The 19,726-nt window shown below is 27.8% G+C and overlaps 2 protein-coding genes across 3 annotated transcripts; one reads left to right on the top strand and one right to left on the bottom strand.

Moving 5' to 3' along the window:
- Positions 1-277: 277 nt before the first annotated feature.
- On the bottom strand, positions 278-10,902 carry LOC113847986 (potassium channel AKT1-like). Its single transcript, XM_027477329.1, has 12 exons — positions 10,718-10,902; positions 9,871-10,236; positions 5,967-6,024; positions 5,529-5,840; positions 5,160-5,405; positions 4,861-4,959; positions 4,433-4,465; positions 4,121-4,306; positions 2,376-2,570; positions 2,216-2,291; positions 1,201-1,758; positions 278-507 (listed from the first exon to the last, which is right to left on the bottom strand). The coding sequence occupies exons 1-12, from the start codon at positions 10,900-10,902 to the stop codon at positions 278-280; spliced, it is 2,544 nt and encodes an 847-aa protein (XP_027333130.1).
- A 5,560-nt stretch (positions 10,903-16,462) lies between these two features.
- Positions 16,463-18,747, top strand: LOC113847336 (cytochrome b-c1 complex subunit 7-2-like). 2 transcript variants are annotated; one of them, XM_027476366.1, is made up of 4 exons: positions 16,463-16,695; positions 16,806-16,963; positions 17,414-17,461; positions 18,442-18,747. In XM_027476366.1, exons 1-4 carry the CDS (start codon positions 16,602-16,604, stop codon positions 18,508-18,510), a joined length of 369 nt encoding a protein of 122 aa, XP_027332167.1. In that variant the 5' UTR covers positions 16,463-16,601; the 3' UTR covers positions 18,511-18,747. The 2 variants fall into 2 exon arrangements, with proteins under 2 accessions (XP_027332167.1, XP_027332168.1); XM_027476367.1 differs by lacking the exon at positions 17,414-17,461 and having other exon boundaries at positions 18,442-18,699.
- Positions 18,748-19,726: the final 979 nt, after the last annotated feature.

Consider the following 19,726-nt stretch of genomic DNA (forward strand, 5'->3'; position numbering starts at 1 on the left):
ATTATAAAATCTGTTTGAATTATTTTTTATTACAAAAAAAATTGAAAAATATTTTATTATAATAATTAGATGATAAATATTTATTAAAATTAGTAATTAAAAATATATTTTAAAATAAATATAATTTTATTCCTATTTAATATTAAATATAAATAATCCCGTGTCCCTGCATAGTAAGAATAAATTAACTAGAGTTTTAATTTTTTTTAACTAGTGACATAGTTGTAGGATATAATTACAATGTGTATACACATAACAAAAGTGTTTAAAATGGTCTTCAGTCGCGCGCAAGAATAAGAAGATCACCATCTCTTATAACCTCTATGTCTTCAACTATAGCTCCTTCTTTAGTCAATATTTTGGTGGGTGAGTAATCAAACTTTTCAACACCAATATGTAGCAGTTCGTGAAGAGAATTTGGGAGAAAAATAAGCCTTTTGGCATGTTCACCTTTTTCTGGACAACTAACTGTTATTCTGACGGATGGAGAGCTGGAATCCTTTTTATCTACAATCAAAAGTAAAATTAAAATTAACTATCCCAAAGTAAAAAGTAGGATTGAATTTGAATGCCCTAGCAGTCAACAATGAAATGAACTTCATAATTGTCGTATTTCCATTCTTTAATAACCATGTCAAACATGCAAATTATCATGAAAGTAAAATTTCTTTCTCTAAAAAAAACTCTTTTGTCTTTCTCTTTCTATTCATATACTTATTTCTCTCAAGATGGTTTGAAATGCCATTTGCAACGTCTTTTATAAGTACCGAATAACATTGCATTTACGTTTGAATTGAATTATTCAGGTTTGAATATTTAGTTAGTGTAAGACACGAGAATAATCAAAATACAAACAATTAGATCATGTTTACATGATAAATATTAAAAATAAAATATACATTACAATTTTAAGTGCTCGTGCAATTATTGATTAACTTTTATTTTGACCATTAATACGCATGGTTATATCATACATAATCCAGATTTATAATATTCATATTGTTAAAATAGTAATTATTCTCAGTAGATCCATCCCTGTGTATATTAAAATGCTATCATTGTTGTATTTATTTATCTCAAGTCATTCTTGTATTTGAGTAACGGAATACAAATATTTTTGTTGCTTTCTTTCCTTGAGCCATTTGAAAATTTGCATCCAAGTTAAAGTCAATTAAATTTGAAAGATAAATGCTTACTTACCACTTGCTGCGGACATTATCCCAAAAAAGGAATTATGAAAAGGGCTAACCCTTCTTCTTTGATGATTATCAAACCATGTCAGTTCTTGATAAGGTGGCATGCGTCCTTGGGAAGAGGGTGTACTTCGACACTTTACAAACCCTCCATTCTTTGATATTGTAGGAGAAGCATTTGTTACTTTGATTTGTCCAATGTTTTGGAAAATATTTTGTATTTCTTCGTGGCATTGTTGATCTGCTAAATACCTTGGAGTCAAGCCATTACCATCTTGCTTGTCAATGTTTGCTCCAAGGTTTATAAGGAATCTCACCATTTCAACGTTTCCTTCACTCACTGCAAAATGGAGGGCAGTGGTTCCATTACTTGTGGACCGTGTCACATTCCCACCACATTGAACAATGTTCTTAAGCATTTCTAAGTTATTTTGCTCAACAGCGATGCATGCAAAATGGCCTACATCAGCAGATGATAAGTTTGCACCATTGTCTTCAAGAAGTTTGATGATAGATTCATGCCCACCTTTTATTGCTTCCCACAGTGGGACATTTCCATCTGAATCTGTATAAATAAGAGTAATTAGAGATTACACCAATGAGTTCAATACCAACCTAACTCCTTTATGAAAAATAAAGTTGATGTATTAATAAAACCAAAAGGTGCGCCGAATAAAACAATAATTCAGCACTGAAGTTTCATTCAAATAAAGAATAATGAAGCAATGAATTCATCATGCATGGACAAAGCAATTCTTTTTATGTTGAATATGTACCAAATGAAACACTATATTAGCATTTAATTAAAAAAAAATTGAGGATAAACATGCTTTACAAATGGTATAATTCAAATGAAGAAAGAGTTGCTTTTAAATTCATTGTGACATTTGAAACTAAATGTTTCCATCATCTTTTTGGTTTTCACGTTTAGAAAGTATTGTCTAATAGCTTTAATAATTTACCAATGGTATTAGTCTTTTATTTTTAACATTAATTGAATTTTTAAAAAGTTCTAACTATACCTTGGATGTTGGGATCAGCTCCATGTTCTAGAAGCAAAACTACACAATGTTTAGTGCCTTTAGAAGCTGCAACATGCTGTTACATGTGAAAGATATAAATTGTAAGGGTCAAATATTAAAAAAAAATTTATTTTTATAAGAAGAAATGATATTTGCTAACCAATGCAGTCTTTCCATTCCTATCTGCTTCATTTGGATCTGAACCCTTCTTTAGCAACTGATGTAATAATATATCGTCACTTCTGTTAGCTGCAAAAAATAAACTAATTGGCAAATCCATTTTTCCCCGAGTTAGCATTGCCTGTGTTTCTACCAAAATTTCTCTCATCAACGGCGCCTCTGATTCATGCAAATGCTGCATCAAGGAATAAAACTAGTCATAACAACATAGACAAACTCAACCCCGGGAGCAAGTAGTATGTTAGCTTAATTTGAAGACCATGGTTTTTATATCCTATAATGATTTGTCATTATAGGACAATTATTATACAATTTCATTTTCCCGCGTAGGAACTATGTTCCAATAACAATTTTAACCTTTTAAGATGCAAAATTAAACATGCAATTAGTCCTCAAAAGGACTATTTTTTAATATTTGTAGCATTTTTACAGATCCAAACAGTCACGCACATATACTTTTGCACGGGCACACACATATATACACCAATACATATTCGAGATCATGGTAGATAACTTATAGAAGTGAGCCAAGAAATGCCTGAGCAATTCATTCTTTGCTTGCATGGTATTATTTATTGCTAAATATTTTAAGGTGTTCTTAAAAATCAAAATCAATATAGTATGAAGCAATAAACAAAGGATGTTTATAAAAACTAAGGATCTCAAAGGTAGCAATGATAATATTAAAGGGGTCGAAGGTTATTTGAATATTATGATTGCTCATTTCAAAGGGACAAGTGTGCCACAGTGTTGGAGTTTGACCTATAGACTTAAATGAATGAAAATAATTTTATTGTTTCTCATATATGGTGCCAAACTAATGGATGGCACCACTATAATAAGCCTCAATGATGAACCTAATATGGTCCATAAGTTAGGCATCACTACACTGATCAATATAAGATTGAATATAATGAGGAAAAAAGACACTTTAATGCAACTTAGTGTTTGGATTAATAAAGTAATGGTAGGTGATAGAATGTATCTTGTAACGACCTTGGCTACTTATATAAACCTTGGATGCAGGCGATGCACAACCATGAAACTATAGTGATCCTTTGCATTGTGGTCATGTTTAGTTTGATTGTTGTCCTGTGGGGTTATATGCATCACCTCCTTGTCATGATCCCATGCATCGAGCTTGTATAGAGTGTTGAATGGGCATGCATTTGTGTCAAAATGGATTTGAACCATATGTTTAGCCTAGTCTACATATTAAGCTACTAGTGAGCTCAAGATAATAGGTGGTGAGTTTTGAACTTTGTTGGGTTGGCATAGAACAACATACACATACACACACATTAAGTGAGAGAGATATAAGTATTAAGCAATTGAAAGGTCAAGCATTCCTTTATTTAGCATTCTTTATGGAACCGTGTTAAAAAGTTAGATAAAAGATTGTATAATGGCTAAAATATTAGATAATTAAGTTGAGATTTAATAACTTATGTTTCTATTAAAAACATCAAAATATTTCAAATAATGGTCTTCAATAGGGAAGTTTATAGTGACATGAAAGGACTTAGTACCTTATTTTGTGGTCTATGTCATTGGAGTAGAAAATAAAATGAGTTAAACCAAAAGATTAAAATCTAGAACTAAAAGTGATAAAAACATCTAACATATATACAAAAAAAAAAAAAAAAAAAAAAAACTATAACATTTACCGACTATAAGCATTTTTAAAAGAAAATAAAAACTCAAGAGCTCAAATATTTTATATACCTGAAGAAAATTGTTCATGATTATTGTTCCATCTCCAATATTTGAATGAGTAAGATTTACAAATGTAGTTCGATTCAATCGTAGAAGTTGGCTTAATCGCTTAGTTCTAACAGTAAATACTTGTGGCTTATAACATAACACTCCTATTTCTCCTACTAAATCTCCTGTCCTTGCCTCGCCAATAACCTAATATAATTGAATCAACATGTAATGTTACTCACAAAAATAAGTCTTTTCATTTGGTTAGTCTCTTGACATTAGATAAAGAAAAATCAAGTTAATTCACAAAAATATTAATGTATAAGAACTTGCCTGCTCTATTCCATTCTTTTGAATAACAAGATCCTGTTACACAAAAAAATAAAATAAAATTAAGATTTGTCATATTTTTCTATAAGAAAATTACAAAATGCAAAAATAACATTAAAAAATACCTACTTCATATACATTAAAAACGATAATTATGGAATAAATGTCTTAGTTTCATTTTTTTATTTTTTTTAGTTTTAATTGCAATAATACTATTCTCCTTTGTGTTTTTTTTTTTAATCTTTTTTTGTTGTTGTTTATGCTCTTATTTTTAAATATTGACAAAATTTGGATATCTGATTTTTAAGATGAATTGTATATGCAAACCATTTTTTACAAATATAACTACTCTAAATACTAAAATGAAAGATAGTTTATGTGTGTATAATGTAATATAACACGTGAAAATAAGTAGAAAAACAATTTCTTACAACTGCTCCAGTAATCAATATATAAAAGTCTGTTGGAGCTTCATTTTGCAAAATCACATCTTCCTTTGGAGGAAAATATTCAGCCTTCATCTCTGTAACCTTCAATCAAAATAAAAGGAATAACAACAAATAAATATCTAAAAAATTATTCTCAAATCCTTTTTATTAATACTATTTGTCATTTTAGATGCTTATTCGTTACTAATACAATTATATATATATATATATATATCCTCAAAAGTTTGGGTTGTTTTCGTTTAACATAAATGGGTAAGGTTATAATAGATATAAAATATTACCAATTGAAAAAGTAGATCGTTTGATACTCCATGAAACAAGTACACTTTATCGATAAGTGAATAAAACAGGTAGTGTGAGATGCTAGATTGAATGGCTTTTGGAAGGGATTCAATAATCTCTTGTTGTTGTAGTCCTTCTAAATCAGTTCTATACTTCATAAGCAAGTGAGCAAATATTTGTTCTTGCAAACGGATAGGCAAACGATTCCTTTTGGCAAAATTTGAGGCAGACTGGACAGTTTCTCTCTATTATGCCAAAAAAAAAAAAAATTTCAATTCAAATTATAATCAATGAACCTCTTGAAAAATAAATAAAAACAAAATAAATGTGAACTATATAAATTATGGTGAATAATAAATTATACTTACATATCTCTTAGTTCTATTTGTCCAATGGACAACCAAGTTGGTCATGTTTCCTATTAGATATGAGGTGAGTCCAAGATTAAAGAGCATATACAAAATATCAAATACCATTTCTTTTGTATTTATAGGGTGCAAATCGCCATAACCAACTGATGTAAGAGTCACTATGGCCCAATATATTGATACTACATATTTTCCCCACAAATTCTGGTCAATGGCATCAGGAACAAGTCCAAGCCATGTTGATTTTGGATCACGCCTTACAGCAAGAAAATAGAAAATGCATGCAGAAAAATGCACCGAGAATAGAGTAACCTATAAAGAATAGAAAAAAAAAAAAAAAAGAAGAAAAACCAATATATCATTACTAATAAAATATCTTGTCTTATATCATTAAGACTATGATCGAACCAAAATTTTCATTGTTATATAAGAACTCACCCATGTAAGCTTGGAGCAACGGACCCAAAAGTAGTTATAATTTCTGTCCTTTTCCAATCTAACACATTAAGGAACAATGTAAGTACAATGTAAGTAAAATGAAATATTTTTTTTTAAACTTAATTTTATGGTTTTTTTTTTTTTTTCATTATATACCTTTTGCAGAAAGCCAAAATCATTAGGAGTGCTAATGTTTGTACATGCCTCTTTCCATTCTTAGGTCATATATCTAGTTTAAATTATATATACAGGCACGTTAAAGGATATAAACCCTAATAAGGTTTTAAATTATGATTTATAATATTTATCTGATTCATGTAATCTCACTTAGTCCATTGTCAATCATATTTTATTCTCAATATTACAAATTCAATTGCAATTTGTCAAGTTACTTTGTTACAAATTGTTATTAGTTATTGATTATTGCGAGGTAAGTTATGTTTGCTAGCTTTAGTACAAAAGGATAACACATCTATAACACTTTTTTGAGATCAATAAATTTACTAATATCCAAATCTTTTCCAATTTTGTCATATTACTTGTTAAATGTGAAATTAGAGAAAAGAAACTAAGTATTTACATTTTGATTTTTTTTAGCAAGTTTATAATATTTATTACTATGCTAATCCTTCCAACTTTATGTTTTTCATTGAAGGCTCTTTTTCATTCATAATGGAAAATTCTCCTATCTTATTTTTTGTGAAATTTTATATAGTCCTAAATTGATATTGTTGTTACAAACCTTGACAGGAAATAACTACAATTTATGGTTTCACATCATGCATATAACATTAATTGACACAAATAAGCTAGTCTTTGTACATAGATTACTCATAACTTCTTGTCTCAAATTTCTAAAATGGTCACTAGCAATGTGATGATTTATTTTCCACTATTATAAACATATTGAAGGATCTTTATGAATATTTTCACTAGCATGATACCTTACGAGTGTTTTAATTGAAGAAGTATCTTCCCAACCTAGACTTAGAAATGTCTTTCACTAAGCCAATACTTCACAAAATAGGAAGACTTTGGGAAATATAAGCTAATGCATAGTTGTATGCATGGTGGAGTCCAACCTTTAATCAACCATTTTCATACAAAATATGTAAATTGATCGACCTTTCTCTTCGATTAAAGGAAAAATATTAATATTGTAAAATATCTTCATTATAAATTATGTCTTCTCATTGATTTATTAAGAAAGAAAAAAAAGAAAGTTAACAATAACACAATCGCTTCACATGACTTATGCCATCCACTCTTCTCAAAAACTGAAGTAAAAATATGTAAATAGAAACAAATCCATATATCCTCATTGTGGTATACCTAAATACACCAAAGGTAAGTATTTCAAATGTTATGTTTATCTTTCGTTACATAAAAAATTTGACCACTTATTGATAATTAAGTTTTTGATATGTTCAAATTCAATATAATGCTAATCCTCAAATGAGTTTCAACATATTTCTATAATTGATAAAGTATGTACAATATCAAATAGCCAAAACACCAATGTCTAATCCTTATCTTGATATTGATTTCTTAACCTTGAACTCAACTTCTTGTAGATCCTAAAACCTAAATCGTTGATATACTGCCACCACTCATATAACTTTTACTTTAAACATGTTAAATTTTATTTTATTTTTATCGTAAACTTGTCCATGTTGTCAAATGGTTATTATATCCTAGTTAAAGTATTAGACATTGTCTTTATATCCTAATTTTATTATTTTTAAAATTTTGTACATACTAAATCTTCATGTGATCATTTTTTTACATTTTATTGTTACGTAATTTCAATTATTTTATTGCTTTTGTTGATAATTCTTTTGCCAATTAGGACATGAAAAGTTAAAAATGATTTGTAAATATAATTTTTATTAAGACCTTTTTGTTATCCTATGAGAGATTTTTTTTATATTATATATTCAATATTTTACTTATGATTTCATTGTAAATAATGAAAGTTTTACTCAATATAATTCCCATATCCCTCTCCACCAATTTCAATTCTCATATGTGTCATTTTTATTTTCACTAAGTATCATAAACTACTTTTTGTACCTAAAAATAAGTTTGCAAATAATCCATTTGATTTTATTCATAGTAATGTATAAAGTCTTTTCATTCATCTTAATTATGATTAAAAAAAACGCTTTTTTCTACCATTTTAGATGATGTAGCAAGATTCACTCGACTATATTTGATTAAATCTAAAGCTGGAAACATTTCAGTCAATTAAAGTTTTCTTCATTTTTATGACTTAATTTGACAATGACGTCAAAAAGTTATAGAGTGACAATGCAAAGAAACTATCTTCACCTTTCCGTTATGATGTGTGAAGTCTTTTAATCATCCTAATTATGATTAAAAAAAAACACTACTTTTACCATTTTAGATGGTGTAATAAGGTTATGGCTATATTTGATAAAATATAAACTATAAACATCTTAATTGATTAAAAACATTTTTTACCTTTACGACTCATTTGAATGTAACATCAAAAAGCTACATAATGATTAGAAAAATTCAGAGAAAAATTATTTATAAATAAATTGCAAAACATGAGTTTTTACATACTTATGGACTTTATGAAAATGTTGTTGTAGAGCATAAACATTGACATGTCTATACTAGCTTCTAATACTTTTTTTTATCAATATTAAAAATCATTTATAATAATTTTATTTGCACTAATCACCCTAGAAAATTGGATCATGCTTCAATTTTGTACAAAAAGTTTTTTGAAAAATTATGTGTATGAAGATATTAACATCTTAGTTCCACTTAGCTGTTTGGTTGTAAGGAAAAATATGGCTCGTAAACTCAACAACTCTTTATAAACTTAGATAAGCCTCTAGGCAATAGTTTCAAAAATAATTATCTTCATTAGTTTAATATGGCTTTCATTACTTATGTACGTTGATAATATCATTACATTAAGTCCAAATCTTTATTAAATAAAAAAAGACACTAACACATGCAATCTCAATTTAAAAATTCTTAAAGATTTCAAATACTTTTGAAATTTAAAAATTATAAAGTCCAATATAAATATTTACTTATGTTAAGAAAAATATACATTGCAACTTTTTTAAAATATTTCTTGCAATTGTAAGTCATTACCACTGTGGTGAGGTTTGACTATATCCTTTCATGTATAAATTTCCTTTTTTTTAAAAAAATTATGAATAGGTGGTTCTTTGGCAAATACACATGTATTATAATTTATAGACTTAACATAATATATGTAATCAATATGCTAAATGCATTTATGTAACATTCAAAAACTTCAACCTTCGTTAAGTTTATGTAACATAATACATGTTCAAAAATATTTGAACTCTAGCCTAAAGACAAGGTATGCTGTTTTTTTCCACCTCATCCATTCACATAATAACCCTTGTAGATGTTTATTGCGACAATTGTTTAATCACCCACAAGTCAACCATTAACTTTTGTATCTTTCTTAGACAATCATTAATTTACAAGAAATTAAAAAAAAAACTAATAATACATATCAATTAAAGTATAGTGCAAAATATTAGCTTGGTTTACTAGTGAGTTAGTTTGGTTGAAATAATGAATAACATACTTTAATAACATTTTTAGGCTAGTTTTCTTAAAATTATATTTGTTGCTAGTCAAATGTAGATAAACGGCCTCTTACCAAAGCATTGTCTTAGCCTCAAATTCATTTTCTTTCACTAATATCCAAGTTGGAATTAGTTTTAGATATGTAGCTCTCAAGTTGATGGAACATGTCATAGTTTCTATATGTATCAAGTTAGGTAGTTAAAAATTGTTATTGTTGATTGAAGTTTTATGTAAAACATTTATAATTGAAATATAATTTCGTCTTTAGAAGAAAGAAAACTTTAAGGTATGTAATTACCTTGCAAACATGGCACTAACTCTTCGTAGGCGCCAAAGGCGAAGGATACTGAAGTACCCATATATTTGAAGAGAAGGTGGTAGCACAATGTGAACAACTTCATAAGGAATGGAAGCAATAACATCAAAGACCAACCATGATTTAATATATCTTAAAGCAATGAGCTTATGATCATCAATGAGTAAATAAGTGGATTTATCAAGGTATGCAACGAAGAATGTAAGCACAATATCAATGGCAAAAAGTCCATTTACAACATTGTCAGTTATAATGAGTGGACCTTTAGATTTGTCAAGGAAACCAAATTCAAATGGACACACCCAACCAGTGTAGAAAACCAATATCACCAGAAACTTGTCCCATAGCCTGAAATATCAATTATTATTATTGTAATAATAATAATAATTATTATTATTATTATTATATATTACTATAAAATCATATATACATGTAAATCATTCATCTATTCTTATCTCTTTAAAATTCAATAATAGGATAACTCTTTATAAAATAATTTTTAACATTCACGTGTAAATAATTAGTGCATGATAAGCTTAATATATTTTAAAAAATTGACAAGAAAAGATAGTAAAGAATTTATTTAAAAATGCATTTTCTTAATTACAACAAACCAAGTATGGTTGTCAATATTCAAGTTGATTAAATAACTAATTCATAGCTTCTACAAATATTTTTCAACTAAATAATACTTTTTTAAAGAAATAATTACTTTTTATGTTGTGAGTTTTCTCAAAGAACTTATAACATAACAAAATGAAAGAAATTGTGTTTATCCACTAATTAAGAGAGAAAGAGAGACAAGAGAATTATGACCATTAATTATTACCTGTAATTGTGATTATTTGGGGATATAATGAAACGACGAAGCTTATGTTTCTGATTGTCATTGCAAATAGCTGTGGCACCAAGAGATGGAAGAAGAATGCCTGTGAGACTGTATTGGCTATCCTCTTCTCTTGGTTCGATATCCCCTTCATCAACTTCTTGTTTATCGTCACCTATACCACACATTTGAAACTTCTTCATATTCTTTTTATGAATTGTCATTTTTTTGTCATCTTTTTGTTAAAGTAAAGAGAGACATTTTTGTATTTCTTCTCCATCCAAAAATAGAAATTGTTATCTTCTCTTTTCCTTTTCTTTTGCGCTCTTCCTTTACCACTAATGTTTTGTTGGTTAACAATGATAATATAAAAGGGTCTATTGTTGAATATAAACTGTCCATTTGTCATTATGTCATTTGGCCCAAATTAAAATCCTTTTTTGTTTAAGGAATCTAAAGATTCTTTTCTCTTTTGTTATTATAGCCTTTGAAATGGTTGCTATTATTAGAATACAAGTTTCCCAATGTCCGCAAATGATAGCTTATTAGTCGCTATGTAAGGTGTTTGTTAACTTGTTGGACGTCTTATCATATGACATTTGACATTGCCTCTAACTTCAAATCAAAATGAGTTTGACTTAAAACTTTGATTCAATGCGTTATCTCATTATGAACTTAAGGCATATGCATCAATTACCACTTTTCATTTTCTTTGTTTTTTTTTATGAATTTCCATAGTATTTTAATTACATTTGAATTTTTTTTATTTACACGATAGAATATAAATATATTTTTTAACACCCATCCATTTATTTTCTTATGCAAGTATAATAAATATACAAATAAATAGTCTATGAATTATTATTTTTTATAATTTCCTTCCTTTATTTGTGATTTTAAATTTTAAATCTAACCTATTAGGATTTGTTTATAGTGGTTTCAAGTTTTAAAATTTTATTTTTAAATGTAAATTCTAAAGCAAAATATGCTTGATAAAAATAGAGCTTAATTGGATTTTAACTTAATTTTAAAAAACAAAACAAAAAAGTTATCTTGTCTTTGGTATTTTAATTTTGAAAATCTTACTCAATCTTGTATCTTTAGAAACATTTATACATGATCATCATTATAATTCTCATTATCTACTACTACAGTATCTAACGATGATTATCCTAATAATTGTTGCTACCTTTCTTGTTCCTTACATACAACTAATTATTTTCTTAATCGCTTACAAATTTTAAGACGCATTTATTCTCTTTTTACCAATATTATTCCTAATTATAACTGACCACCTTATTAAAAGTCTCTGTCTACTTTTTGGTTTAGCTGCTAAAACTCTTCGAATTCCTTCCTTTCAGTAGCATACATATTAAATATTTTAGAATCACCTAACTTGTACTTTCTCTCGTATAACTATACCATGAGGTGAAACGATAGCTTATATAATCCCTCATATGAATAGTCTCTTGTTTTGTATAGCATGACTCCTTATGAAGGTACCAAAGAAGATCACTTCCTCAATTTAGAAAGAGGTGAAGATTTCATAGAAGTGGAGGTAGTTCCATATTCTTTTGATACCTAGAATAAAGACTCTGTTCATAAGGAAATAAAAGACTCCATTGATTTTAAGGTAGTTCAAGATTCTATGGATGCAAAAGATGATGAAAACTCCACACTTTCAAGGATTGGTAAAGCAAGAGCAATGTTAGAATAGATTTAAATGTTCCTCGTGTTTTAAACGAAAAAACAAAGACTTCATCAATTGTATATCTTTCGCAAGAAAATGGACAGCTTTAGATAAAGATTTAAATGTTCCTGCACCCGGAAAAGATGAAATATTCAGGCGAAAAAATGAAAGAGAAGTTGTGATAGAGACTATGTTGCATATTTATGTTCCAAAATTTTATGAAGCTGTAATAGAGAAGACGTAAGGAGAATGAAATGTTACTGCTTATCCTTTTTGTTTGCTGCTCATGTTCTAAAATTATTTTTGTTTTTAATATTCACATGTTATTGGCATCTAAAAAAACTCAAATTTTTATTTGCATGCTACGATAATAATGAAGTTAATGTGACAACATCGTAGTTTAATTTATTTTTTTTTTATACAAATTGATTTGTATAAATTTTATTGTTATTTCAGGCCTAATTTTTGTGTTTTTTAGAACATTCACACCAAATAGATGATTGGTTATGATGTTCAATAAGAAAGATTATACTACTTAGACTCAGTGATAAAAGGTTCAACGAAGTTAAAAAAAGATACAGTGGATAGTTCTAACAAAGAGGAGATAATTGAAATGTAGTTATAACATCGTCACTTAGGACATACTTCATTTGGGTATTTAAAAAATTATTTCTTATACTTTTTGCAAAGTTTGATGTTTCTTCTTTTCATTATGATGTATGTGAACAAGCAAAAAGTCACTATGTCCCTATTTCACTTAGTTTGAATAAAAATTCATGTTCCTTTTAGGCTTATACATTCAAATATTTGGGTCCTTTTAAGATTTCTACTTTAGGGGATCACATTGATTTGTTACTTTTATAAATGAATTCACAAGGATGATTTGGTTATGGTTACCGAAATTCAAATGAGTGATATGTGTCAAGTTTTAGTAAATTATAATATGAATTTGGACACTTATTTACTTAAATAAATTTATTTTAAATTTAAATTTATGTTTTCTTTTAATTTTGAAGAATTTAAATTTAAACAATTATTTTGGGTTAAAGATTGAGATAAAAAAAATTTAATTATTTTTGTTAAATTTCTTGATTTACAAGAGCTTAATGAGTATGAAAGGCAAAGGAGACCGAAGGCAATAACCTAAACCTATTTTTGCTCAAGCAAGAAACAAACTTGGGTCTTAGCCTTTTTAGCTTGAGTAAAACTTTCTTGCTTGAATAAGAATTCACTAACTCTACTTTTAAAAAAGAAGAATCAAGGACGAAAGGAGGAACAAAGAGCATCCAACAAGAGGAATATTAGGGCATACATTGAAAAAGATTGGAGAACTATTTTATATTCATTTTCCTTTCTTTTTTTGGTTGTGATGGACGTTATGAGCGACTAAACTCCTTGTGAGATTAGATATAATCTTCAACTCTAAAGTATTTTGATTATATATATATATATATATATATATATATATTCTATTTATATAGATATTGGTAGCTTTATTCTATTTTAATCAATAGTATTTTGATTTAGGATTCAAGGTTTAGCTTAGCTAGAAAACAATCTAAACCAAAAATTGAATGAAACTCACTCGATATATTGTAATGCTAGGAATATGTTTCAACATATTAATTACTTCTTAACTCTTATCTTTAATGTTGGAGTATTTATTAAATATATGTGAAATCATTATTCAAAAAATACTTTTAAGTTATATTTGAATTTCATGTTTAGGAGGAGAAGGGAAGGGTTAGTGGAGTTTAACCCTTATTTAGAAATTAACTAATTATGAAGAAAAGGGTTAGCGAGTTTTTCTATACCCAAAACTCTTCTAATATTAGTTTTTTTAGTTTCCCTAATCTAAATTTTTTTAAGTAAAATTTTAAGATGATTAATTTATCCCTTCTTTCTTTCTTACAAGAATGTGATGTTAATTTTAAAGAAAAGAATAGTACTAAAATATTTTTTTCAAAATATGTTAGTTTTTAAAGTGACATTTTTTTAAAAATGTATACAAAATAAAAATATTTTAGAGAAAAATATATTTAATTTTTTTATATTTTAAAAAAATAGAAAATATAAAAAAAATATATAAATAAAAGTTATAAAGGACAATAATATCATTTATATAATTAAAGCTTCCATTACTCTTTCCTCTCAATATTAAACATTCAAATAAGAGAGGAACTTAACTCTATTCCCTCTTTTCCCTTCCTTTTTCCTACAAACCCTTTTTTTCTTTCCTTCCAAACATCCAAATAAAACATTAAGAATCTTGTATTTGAGGAATCAGTATAAGAAATATATTGAAAGATTGCATCTACTTGTATTCTCTAAATTTTTAATCAAGTTAGGCAAATTTATGTTTATGCACAAACTTAAAAGAGAGTGTTGAGATTTTTTTGATGAATTTATTGTATTGTAAATTATCAAATATAAATTGATTTGTTGCATTAGCCTTTAAGATTAATTGCAAGAATTAGCTTAATTATAAGGATTAGGCCATTTTTTCTAGAGATACATTCTCTTTACCACGCTTAACCTCTACTACTTGAATAAACCTATTTGTGTAATTATATAATGAAAGCTTAACAAGCCTTTTATAATATATCCTTCCATCAACTTAAATATTAAGCAGTCCCATTTTTTGTTGAACAAACAATTTTTATTTGTATTTATGAACTCTTAACATAATTTTATTATTTTGTAATTTTTTACTAGATAAAATTATAAACCCTCTTGCATATTTTAGTTAGACTGGCAAAATTACAAACTATTGGTACGAGATTTTTCCAATTTTTTCTCAAATTCTGCGTGCTTCCACCTACTATGTCAGATTTTGTACTATCTTTTTTTCCAACGGTTTTAAATTGTTTTCAAACACATTAAGTTGCTAGTATCAATAGGAATTAAAGACCCACTTATCATTGAATTATATATATATAAGGACCCAACCCAACATTTTTTAATTTTTAGGTAAAAAAACAAAAATAAGGCTCAGCTACGTAAAGGACAATTAATTTTGAAAAAATTATGTTTTATTTGAAAGAAAAAAAAATTATTGTTGATTTAAACAGAAATATTTCATTTTATTTTTAAAGTAAAATTGTCTGAGAGCATGTTTGTTTTTCTTTTTAAAAATAAAATACAATACAAATTTGTATTGAATTTTATTTTAAAAAATAAAAAAATTACTTTTAAAAAGAAAACAAACCTGTTATAAGATTCTTAAATAAATAAAAAGTCATTCAAAAACTAAAATGTAACATATGTCTTTTAAAAGAAAGGAATGTATTTAATATTAAATATATTTTTTTTATATAAAAAAACAAAACACTGCAATTTAAGAAAAATAAGTACAATTTATATCCCAAAAATACCACTTGCCTTATTATATTTTTAAAAGAGTATTTTTAAGAATTATCTTAAATGAAAATATTTTTAAATTTATTATTTGTATTATTATATCATCTGATTTCTTCTATGTTAAATACTGAATATGTTTAATTCAATTTTTTATAATTCTGTTTTAAATTTAAAAATATCATATTTTAAGTTTTTCATATTTTGTATATAAAAAATATTTATTATTAATAATAATTTTTTAAAATAATTAAAAATACTAATACTATATATTTTTATATTTTATTTTAAAATTATTTTAATATAATAATATTCATAAAATGCATGTTAAACTCGTTAGTATCTTTATTAATTTTGGCTACGTAATTAGTTTTAAAAAGCTTTACATGAAGAAATTAATTATAAAATTATTAATAAATTGAGATTTTTTTACCCCATACTTTAATGTAAGATTTTTTAATTTAAATTACTTATATTTATTTTTCTTAATGGATAATTATTCAGAAACTTTTACATCAAAATTTCATTTAATAATAAATAAAAATATATCATATTATTAATTTAATATGATAAAATATTTTATTTTACATATCTTTTCTTACAAATTTTTTGCTAGATCTTTTCTTACAAATTTATACAAATCAATTAAGCCTTTATTTATGATATAACAAATTGGGAGTCGAGGCAAAAACGACATGTCACTCACTCGAAGGAAGCAACAACGCGAGGAAAAGTAATCGTCGTACACTCAAAAACCTTTATAAAACGCACTTGTTTGTCTTCTTCCTCTGCGATTGTTCGGGAAACTCTAACGAAACAGCGAGAGAAGCGAACAGTGCAATGGCGTCGTTTTTGCAATCGTTTCTGGATCCAAAGAAGAACTGGTTCGCTGCTCAGCACATGAAATCTCTCTCCAAACGCCTTCGGAAATACGGTTAATCCCTCTCTTTCTCTCTTTCTCTCTTTCTCCAATTCCCAAAACCCTAAAATCCAATCTCTTAACCCTATTGATTTGTATGTGATTCAATAATTTTCTGGATTTAGGGCTCCGATATGATGATCTCTACGACCCTTACTACGATATAGATGTGAAGGAAGCTCTTAATCGGCTTCCGAAGGAGATTGTTGATGCACGCCACGCGCGTCTTAAACGCGCCATTGACCTTTCCATGAAGCACGAGTACCTCCCTGAAGATCTTCAGGTTTTTTTCATTTATTTTATTATTTTGGATTTATTTATTTATTTATTCATATTGAAATGCTAAGATGTGACCAGGTCTAACTAATTATGTTTTGAGGCATGGTGGATGTGTATGAATATACTTATCCGCTGCTTGAAAATTGGATTGGGCAGAATGTTAGAATGGGGATAATCATTCTTTCGTGTTAATATGAATTGGTAACTTTGAGGGTTTGAGAAATTAGGTCTGTTTAACATTTATGTGAAGCACACACTACCACTCACTTTAAATTCTGTGAATGCACTTTGAATTGATTTCTGTGTCTGGTTTCTTTGAAAATATCAGAGAAGATTTAATATGATGTCCGTGGTTGGTATTTGCGTGTAGGACGGGCATGTCTTTGTCTCTTTTGACCATTGCTGTTAATTTTTTATTGAATGCTCATAGTTTCTGTTTTTGTCTTCTTCACAGGCAATGCAAACACCATTCAGGGGCTACCTTCAGGATATGCTGACCCTTGTATGTGCTATTATGATATGTTGATATGAATGACTAAATGTGAATATTGGTTTAATGGAGGGTGATGAAACCCTTCTTGATTCTCCAAACTTTTCTGTCAACCCCCTCACTGAGGACCATGTGAATCCACTGTGTTAGTTTCTTTGCAGTTTGCACAACAGTTTGTTTGTGTTCGATGCCCCAATTAACTTGACAGTCTTATTCTCTTAAGTGCATTGCTTAGATTGCAAGAGGTGTTGTTGATTGCTAGAACTGTTGTTGTGGAAGGATCTTAATTATTTCAAGAAATATTGTATCATATTTGATGATTTAATTGCTTTCTGTTTTTCCAAGACAAAAAAACGTATGACCTATTATGTTTCACTTTTTTTAGCTATTTCTGTTAGTACCAGCTATGCTAGATTAGATGGATCATGGATATTTTGCAATTATCTGCGATATTTTCTTTGGTTTAGTATACATTATTCTTTCCTCCTTTCTACATCATTATATTGGTTTGTTTGGATATGGGGATATGACTATTTTTCACTAGGAGTTATATTTGAGCAAAAGTAACCCCAATTTTACGTTTTCAACTCATTGTTTTCAGAATAATGATCAGAAAAGGAAAAAAATGAAAATATAGTGTTTTTCTTTTTTTGTCCTGTGGGAGGTTAATAATATGAATCATATGACTTATGAGAGCCTTATGCTACCAGGTACGTACTGGGCATCTGGTGACTGCTAAGATATGATTATTGACTACCTGTATAATTTGAGTAATGCACCAAACAATCTAGATTTTACTATAAAGTATCATAAAATCAATCTACTGCAAACCCAACTTTCGTGATACATCAACTTTTGATTGGATGAGTGTATTGCTTTTGAGGATATGTGCATTTAGCAGAACGTGTTACTTCTTAAATTTGAAAATTTAACTGCCTAATAACTGCTGCTAAAATTGTCGCTAAAAGTGCTTTGCTACCCATGGTTTGCAGGTCAAGAGGGAGAGAGCAGAACGTGATGCATTGGGAGGTTTGCCCCTGTATCAACGAACCATTCCTTGAATATATTAAGTATTGCATGAAGCTATTTTGATTGGAGTTGGAGTTTGAATTTGTATTAATGTTGTGGTAGAATGTTTTCTCTGAAGAAGAAAAATATGGACAGCTTTTTTGTTGAAATCTTATGTGAACTGCATTTTTTTAGCTATGATCTTGCCTCAGGCATTTTCTAATAAATGGCAACAATAAACTGGTTTGCCTTCAAGATTAATAGCTTGCATGTTCTTTTGGTTCTCTGTTTATCTTGTTTGAGTTTCAACGTAGTTGATACTTGTGCTGGCCTGTTTGTACTTTTAAGAGTTACTGCGTTTTTCGAGGTTAGTGATATCAATATTTGTTGCATTAAATGAAACTATAAGTGATGTGGTTTTTAACAATGTTTTTTCCCTAGTAAAACCCTTGGTGTATTCCATTAGGTTTGGGTTAATGGTGAGGGACTCGAATTTTGTAGAAACTTGCTTGAAATCCGTTACTACCCGGAGCTTTCTAGTTCCTCCTACCAAACTCAGCTGTCAGTTGCTTGGGCTAACAGATCTCGAATGTGAGAATACAATAGAGAAGGAAAACAGCCACCTTAGGGTTGTGTTGTCTTTAGATAAAGAATTCAAAAATACTGTATTACATGGATTTAGAAAGTAAGAAAAGGTTGTTTTAAAATACTGTAGAATTTTAATTTAATAATTTTTATATCAAATAAAAAGAATTTTAAATTGCTTGTCTTTATAGCTAAAGTAAATTACATCAACTGTCCGCAGAGAGTGTTAATCCCACACACAAAATCTCGCCAGAATAGCCAATTGCCTCAACTAAGCCAGAAAAATCAATATTTTTTATGTATATTTTTAGCTTTCTGCCACTTGAGGTCATAAGAGGGATTGCAAATCTCTATCTAGTCCAACTATTTACTTTAAAATTTTATAAAGTAGATTAAGATATTAAATTTTAAATAATTTAAATATAAATATTTCATTGTCCTGTTATATTTTAACATATAATATATTATTTAATATATATAAATAAATAGTTCATATTAGATTATATACATCTATAAATGTTTAAATTGTATAAAAATTTATACATATAGGCTTCTAATCTTCGAAACATTACACGTGATACAATAGTTAAATTAATCAAATTTATTTTTTTTAAAATGTTATAAAGTATGATTTGATCCCGATTACATTATCAAACCTCCGTATCCCCTTATTTTTAACAACTT

The sequence above is a fragment of the Abrus precatorius genome, unplaced genomic scaffold, assembly GCF_003935025.1.
Source record: "Abrus precatorius isolate BTA unplaced genomic scaffold, Abrus_2018 Scaffold8, whole genome shotgun sequence".
NCBI lineage: Eukaryota > Viridiplantae > Streptophyta > Magnoliopsida > Fabales > Fabaceae > Abrus > Abrus precatorius.